Source organism: Aptenodytes forsteri, unplaced genomic scaffold (genome assembly GCF_000699145.1).
Source record: "Aptenodytes forsteri isolate BGI_AS27 unplaced genomic scaffold, ASM69914v1 Scaffold229, whole genome shotgun sequence".
NCBI lineage: Eukaryota > Metazoa > Chordata > Aves > Sphenisciformes > Spheniscidae > Aptenodytes > Aptenodytes forsteri.
In genome coordinates this window covers 6,901,248-6,909,105 of record NW_008795863.1, presented here as the reverse complement: position 1 = coordinate 6,909,105, position 7,858 = coordinate 6,901,248, and the positions used below count along the sequence as shown (strand labels likewise).

General features: G+C 34.8%; 1 protein-coding gene across 1 annotated transcript in view; it reads left to right on the top strand.

Annotated features, from left to right (window-relative positions):
• SMCHD1 (structural maintenance of chromosomes flexible hinge domain containing 1) overlaps positions 1-7,858 on the top strand; it is an 83,887-nt gene that overhangs the window by 23,117 nt on the left and 52,912 nt on the right. Inside the window, 9 exon segments of the mRNA XM_009284122.1 lie at positions 248-368; positions 470-653; positions 1,167-1,364; positions 1,498-1,611; positions 2,070-2,176; positions 2,442-2,524; positions 2,678-2,791; positions 7,359-7,436; positions 7,519-7,638. Coding sequence (XP_009282397.1) covers positions 248-368; positions 470-653; positions 1,167-1,364; positions 1,498-1,611; positions 2,070-2,176; positions 2,442-2,524; positions 2,678-2,791; positions 7,359-7,436; positions 7,519-7,638 — 1,119 coding nt within the window.

Here is a 7,858-nt window from a genome sequence, read left to right as displayed (position 1 = left end):
ATTTGGTAATATTATTAAATCCCTGTTTAAAATTTTTCCTTAACTTTCCTTAGTTTTTCTGCTTGGTATTTCTTAAACAGAAAAAAAAAAATCATATTTTATATACCTAGCTTGATATCATGTGTACTGCTACTGTGCCTAACTGAATAAGTATAGATAATCCTTAATTTAGACTGCTCTGTTTTTTGATATTATATTAGTTTTTAAAGGAAATTTATTCATGGAGACTGTCTTCTTTTTAATCAAGAATTAAACGACGATGATGATGATGGCGACTGCTTTATAGTAGAAAAGGGTGCCAGAGGAAAAAGGCCTATTTTTGAATGTTTTTGGAATGGAAGATTAATACCATACACAACTGTGGAAGAGTAAGTGGTAATCTGTTTCTACAGTGTAAACCAGTCTGTTTCTATAATGTAAACCTCTCTTTATAAAAAAGGGTTTTAATGTCTTTCTCCTTTTGTTTAAGTTTTGACTGGTGCGCTCCTCCAAAGAAGAGAGGATTAGCACCAGTTGAATGCTACAACAGAATTTCTGGTGCATTGTTTACCAATGATAAGTTCCAGGTCAGCACAAACAAACTCACTTTCATGGATCTGGAGCTGAAGCTAAAAGATAAGAATACTCTGTTCACGAGAATCTTCAATGGACAGGTAATCATTTTATTCTGTTAAGTATTTCTTCTTGGCAAAGTTTGATGCATATGATATAGAAACCTTTACTCACTGGTCATTTGTTCGTGTCACTGAATATTGCCCGGTTTCTGAAGAACTTTCACCTTGGGCACTTTTGCAGGACTTTGTAGCAGACACTTCTCTCAGTTTTAGCGAGCAGTAAAGCCGACTCTTTAAAACTGAAAAAATAAGATTAAGTCTTTTTCCTTTTATTTTCTTAAACAATTACTTTATCTAGTTGTTATATGACAGTTTTTGTGGAAAGACCCTCTTCATAGAGGAATATGGGTGCTGGGGGAAACACTTTCCCTGACTTGAAGTATAGCTTTTCTAGAATTTTGTAATGTTTCCAAACTGAAAAATCCTTTTTTTTTTTTTTTTTTTAGTACGATATCGCTGTACTCTTGTAATTGTTCATACTTCTGCAGTTGTCAGATTTAAATTTTGTAATTAATATGTATAATATGTATTTATTTTGTAACCTCTTTATAGGAGCAGCGAATGAAAATTGACAGAGAATTTGCTTTGTGGCTCAAAGACTGTCATGAAAAATATGACAAACAGATAAAATTCACAGTCTTTAAAGGAGTAACTACACGTACTGATTTACCATCCAAAAGAATGCAGAGCCCTTGGACAATGTATGCTGCAATAGAGTGGGACGGGAAAACATACAAAACTGGACAGCTGGTAAGTTAATTGCTCACTGACGTTGGGGTTTTGTTTGTTTTGTAATAGAGCATTTGAACCATATAAAAGGCCAATACTATACATTTGATGCAGAAGTCATGTATTGACATTAATTGTTGTCTTCTCTTTACAGGTGAAAACTGTTAAGACTCTTCCAATATTCTATGGAAGTATTGAGAAATTTTTTTTGTATGGAGACCATGATGGGGATATATTTGCCACTGGAGGAGAGGTTCAGATTGCTTTGGTAAGACAAATATAAAAAGCATTCACATACCTAGTATGCCTATGGCATCTTTAAACATAATCCTGGAATAGACTTATTTAAACAACATCTAAATAACTGTTGAAAATTATGGTATTTTTTTGAGATTCAGCGATCTAGAAATAATCAAACTACTTAGTTACATTAGTTTTAATGTAAATATATTAAAATTATTATTCGTGATCAAAGATCTGATTTATTTAAATTTGCATATGAAATAGAGTATCACAGTTGGTATCAATAGCATGTTGTGCACTCATTCTTAACCCTTGTGATTTCAGCAAATTTTAGAACAGTGTCTTGTGGTGTCACCAGGTAGTATTTGTTAGCATATTGCATTATGTCTGTGTTGACTTGTCTAGTCCCTTGATAGAGAGGTATTTCTTCTCTGACATGTTATAATCTGGCTGTTTATAACTGCACTCAATTTTTTTTTTCAGGAACCTCAGGCGTTGTATGCTGAAATGAAAACAATTCCAATCTCAAAACTTGACAGAACAGTGTCTGACAAAGCTGTTAAAAAATACATAGAGGATGAAATGGCAAGGTAAGCTCTAAATTATAATTATTTACTCGTGGAGTTCCTAATAACAGTTTTAGTATTTCTTCAGAAACAAAAAAAAGTTCAGTTTTATTCCCAAATGGGAAAACAGTCAGCTGTTTCAGTAGAAGCAAAAAAAGTCCTAGAACTCTAAACCAAGAAGAAATAGTTTCCCCCCCAAAAAAAAATAGCTTCGTGTATATTCTACTAAAGATAAATTATCTTGTTTTTTAACTCAGAGAAAAACTGTTCATTCTTTCTTTTTCACTAGACTTCCTTAAAAATTATCAGTAACATGGCCTGAAGGAGATGAGTTATTACCAAATGAAACAAGATTTGCTGGTACACCAATAGGTATATTTTTTTTCTCTCAAATACGAAAAAGTAAAATGTCAGTTTAAAAATATATTACGCACTCTTGTTTAAAAAACAAGCGTACAGAAATCTCCAATCATTTATAATACACAGCATATTTTAAAAGTCCATCACTTTTCCTTTTAAATGCAGGAGACTTAAGAATAGTAATTTTGAATAAAAAAGGAGAAGCAATGCAAAAACTTCCGGGTACAAGCCACGGAGGTTCAAAGAAACTTCTTGTTGAACTCAAGGTTATTTTACATTGTAAGTATTTCAGTATATTTAACTGAGTCTTTATTATTTTAAAAATGCATAATGGATAATGTATTTCTTTGTGTGTATACATATAATACATACTAGAATTTGATAGATGGATATAGCTGTTAATTTTAATCCCATCAGACTACGTAGTACTCCAAAGCCACATTTCATGAAATGACAATTGCTTCAATGTCAAATGTTTAATGTCTTAATGCTATATTATGATTACATCTTTTGTCACATGTAAGGAGGGCCTATCAATTCCAGGCTGTCTACTTAATAGGCATAAGAACATGGTTAAAATGGATAATGTTTCTGTAATTAACATAGCAATTCACATGAGCTGCATAAAGTAGGGACCAGACTTGTTTAGTATCTACCGTAAAGTCACTTCAGAATTTTAAAGAATCAGGTTTCTCGTGAGTTACTGTTTTGTGGTTTCCATTTTATGGGTGCTTCACTTAATATTCTTGCATTGCATTTGTTGAAGAATTGCACTCTTTCCGATGCAGCTGAAATTACTCAGTTGTGTGTTGAACACAGAATTAGAACACTAAATTCTCTGAAAACTCCTGCACATGTTGAATATATCTGAAATTTATAGAAACTTAAAATCTTGTTTGCCTTGTTTCTTTCCATATACAATAGGAAAATCCAATTCCTTTATCTGATAAGAGTTGTAAAAATACCTTTCTGAAGCACTGAGGTTACTGTAGTGTACTGTACTTTGTACTGTATATGTATATACTGTATATGTCAAAGGAAACCGAATGCAAGTATCTTAGTTTCAGTTTAGTATATGTGTCGTAAGACTACACGTGACATTTTAATGGCACTTGTTGTATGGGGACTGTCTGCTGTGTGTGTCCATTGTCCAAGGTAGTGTGCTGGGGCATAATGAGGTTGGAATTGAAAACAATGTGTTCACGTAGTACAGATTATCAGATAGTATTTGCAAACAGCCTGGGGGACAAATCGGTGTTTGGCAACCTTAACTAAGGTAGACCATCCTGACTTCAGGATGTATAAACTTGAAAGAGGCATGGCGTTTCTATTGTTTTGTCAGTGTTGTTGCTAGGAGAAATAAAACTAAGTTTGCCCTTTGCCTCCAATCACTGAAAAGTCTATCTTCAGACTTTTCGCATGTCCTGACCACTTTGATTCATTGGTGGAAATTTGTACTTATAACTGTTTTTACTGCTTCCTATCTGAACTTCTGTCTCTAGTCAATTGAGGAATCACTAGTGTAATCCCCCCATTCTTCACCAGAACAACGAATAAGTCCTGTAAATGACAGTTTGGGCATGGCATACTTGTCAAACTCAAACCCCTAATCTTTCTTATAATATAAAGCTCTCATTTGTACTAATGGTGGTTACACCCATTTGAAGTCTGGCGGTTACACCCATATGAAGGCCAACAGCAAACAGCAAACATCTTATAATGTACAAAAAGTTTCTCTTCTCTTTTGAAGCGTGGAATAACTGGCAAAATATACTGTGCACTGTCAAGAGAGTTGAGCTATGAGAAACTTCTTTAGCAAACATCTTATAATGTACAAAAAGTTTCTCTTCTCTTTTGAAGCGTGGAATAACTGGCAAAATATACTGTGGACTGTCAAGAGAGTTGAGCTATGAGAAACTTCTTTTCTGGTCTGTTACTGGGGAGCCTTATACAAGGTTCAATTAAAAATTAGGGTTGAGAGAATGATAAAGTCAAGGGGTCCAGTGGGGATAAAAGGAGCCGCCAAAGGAAAGGGTGGGATAGCAGGAGAACTAGACTGTGAGAAACTTCTTGTCTGGGCCATGGCAGGAGCACCCTGTCCAGGGTTTGGACAAGGGAAGTGAAGGCTGGCAAGAGAGCTGGGATATGAGAAATTTTTTTTATCTGGGCCATGATGAGGTGGGGCTTGTAAGGTTTGGCCAAAAAATAAGGTTGGGGTTATGGGTTAGAGCTGAGAGAAGGAGAAAGCTGAAGGGTCTAGGTGGAGCAGGAACACAAAGGGGCTACGAAATAGCAGGATAAAGGGAAAGAGACTGCCTATGGAAAGTGTCTGCCAAAGGGAGGCATGGACTGCCAGAACAGGGCTGTAAGGGTTTTTTTTGTTTTTGCTTTTTTGGATGCATTGGGCTTTTTCCCGGGCCATCAGTGGCTTGTTTCTCTAAGGGTCACTCTAAAATTTCAGGTTAGGGTTGATGGAAGGGGGCTGCCAGGAAAGGTGGGTTCTGGGAAATTTTTTTCTGAAAGTCATACCTGGGTGGTTCTTGTCTAAGGTGAGGCTGAGAAATAAGCATTTTTATCTCAGAAGATTATTTTTAAATCACTCCTGATTACTCAATTAAATTGCAGGTACTTCTGTTAAAATACTGAGTAGGTGCTGTGGCAATAGTGAGGCATCTTTTCAGGTTTTTGAGCTCTTCAGCAAACTGTTTTCATCACTGGAATATTTATTTTAGAACTTAGTTGGCTGTTCTTCTGACCAAACAATTATCTTGCCGCTTCCCTCCTGTAAACCACAATGGGAGATGCTGTTCAGATGCATCCTCCTGTAAACCACAATGGGAGATGCTGTTTGGATGCATCTCTCTCTCTCTCACGCATGCACCATTGAATTCTCCCAGTTCAGGAAGGCTATGGCTATTGGCTGTTAATAGGTCATTTGAAACAAAATTACAGATGTTTTTCCTTTCTGTATGGATTCCTCCATGGATTTATATTATACCATAGCAGGGACATTTAGTTATCTGTTGTTTTCAGAATATTATACATGGAAACCTTGTTCATAAGAGAAGCAAACATTGGTGCCGTAGTAATCCTGTAAGTAGAAGGTACCTTTTGTCTTTAGAAGAACATTTGTTTCCAAAAGGTTTCAGACAATAAACAAAAAAAACCCTGCAACAATGAATAAGAACTCTCTTCTGTTTCTGCATAAGGAAAAACAACCAAATTTAAATAATTAGCCTCAGGTTTGTATTTATTACAAAACCTTACAGTATCTATAAAAACTTAATTTCTTGTGCTGTTTGCAGTACACAGTTTGCACCAAGTGCAGCCTTCTGTGTCTCAGTGGTTGTAGGGATACTGGTAATACTCATAAATATGTCTGTGTGGAAGTGTCAAGAAAAGAACATGGTAGTTAGGAAGTCCTAATGGTGCTTTCTAGCAAAACAACAGAGGAGAATTCATTAATCACTACTAATACAAAGTGTTTGAAGGGCTTTTCCTCTACCAAAGGGAAAAATGGAGAAATTCCCAAGAAAATTCTAAATCTTTGCATGTGGCTCCACTGAAGTAATTCAGTCTGTTCAAACAAAACATCAGGATGTTTTTTCATCACGGAGACCACAACAACATTGGACATACCTGATAACTGTCTTGCGCAGAACTGCTCTTGGGATTGTCTCCTCTTTCAGAAGAGAACATCAGAACATAACAGCCCTGCCTTTAAAAGTCAGGGGTTTCTCACTTGTTCTCTTCCAAAATCCCATTTGTTTTATTATCGTCTTTTGTGTATCACTGTGCACAGAAGTATTAGACTTTCTTCACTTCCTATAGATAAATCTCCACCTTAGATTATCAGTCTATATTGGGGCAATACAAGAAGAAAGGTGTACATCTTCCAGGTGTGCATCTTGCATAATACAGACTTTCAGTTTAACTTGGTGGCAGCTGACACTGCAAGAGGAAAACTGCACTCACTTGAGAAGTTCTATTTTCTCAGTCTTAGTAACTACTAAAGGTGGAAAAAACCCCAATATAGAAAACTAAATTAGCTCTTAATACAAAACACCATCAAAATTTACTTTAATAACCCAATATTGCAGAATTACACATTCCAAGAAATACACCTAAGAAAGTTGACAACTGTTACTTATTTGGTGCAAGAACAGGGTCTGAAACAGTTGTACTTAGCTATAGAACAATGTATATTTTTTACTGCATTTTTTTTATTCAGTGTAGTCTTATTACAGTCACATTCGGTATTTATTCTAAATTATATTTTTTAAAACAAATTTATTAATACCTCTTGACGTTTCAAACAGTCACTAAAACACTGCCTCGAAGTTTCAGTGTGTTCTCTTTTTGGATGTGTCTTAATGCTTCAGAAGTGTTTATAAAGACAGAATCAATAATTTGGAGCAAAAAAAGGAATGTTCTTTTTTCCTTGATTATACGTTACGTCAACTGCACATTTTTACCATTGCTCCCATTTAAGCTAATTTGTTATGGTCATTTGTCAAGTTGATCAGTTGCCAGCGTGGAATGCACAGCCTACAAGTACTCAGACTTAACGGGGAACATGTAACCAAAGAGCTAAAAAAATTCGATTTTACAAACCTGCTGCTTTCAGTTTAACGTGTCTGAGGCTAGCAATTTTTAATTAAAATGGGATTAGGTAGGGAATTAATTTTTTTAGCTGTGATCAACGTGATTAATTGTGAAGCTGAATTTATATTCATTAGATTTAGAAGTGATAGTAATACTTAATAATGAGTGATAGTAATACTTGAAAAAATGAAGAATTATGGTGTAAAATCTAAATACATGTAGCTAATTGTTTGTTTTGCAGCACCTAATGGGACAAAAGAAATAATTTCCCATATCAGTCAGCATGGAGGCAAATGGCCATACTGGTTTAAAAAAATGGGTAAGTTCACATATGCAATATTTTCAGTTTATTTATAATTTTACTTTTTTTACTTTCTAATTGTATTTGTATTTCTGTTTAGAAAATCTTCAGAAACTTGAAAAATACACCTTGAAACTGCAAGTAGTATTGAATGAAAGTAATGCAGACACTTATGCAGGAAGGCCTCTACCATCTAAAATATTTAAATTTACTATTATAGGTAAGAATTCCAGTCATGACAATTTTCTTCTACTTTTAATGTTTCTATTTGATCATGGCATATCGAAGTTATTCATGTTTTAGTTGAGGTAATTTTCAGCACTGAAAAGTAGCATTTGCATGTCAAATATGAAGTATTTTCAGGAAAAAATGATTTTTTTTCTAATAGGTTTTGATCTCACCTGTAATATGTTGGCTCTGCTATACTAAACTAAATATAT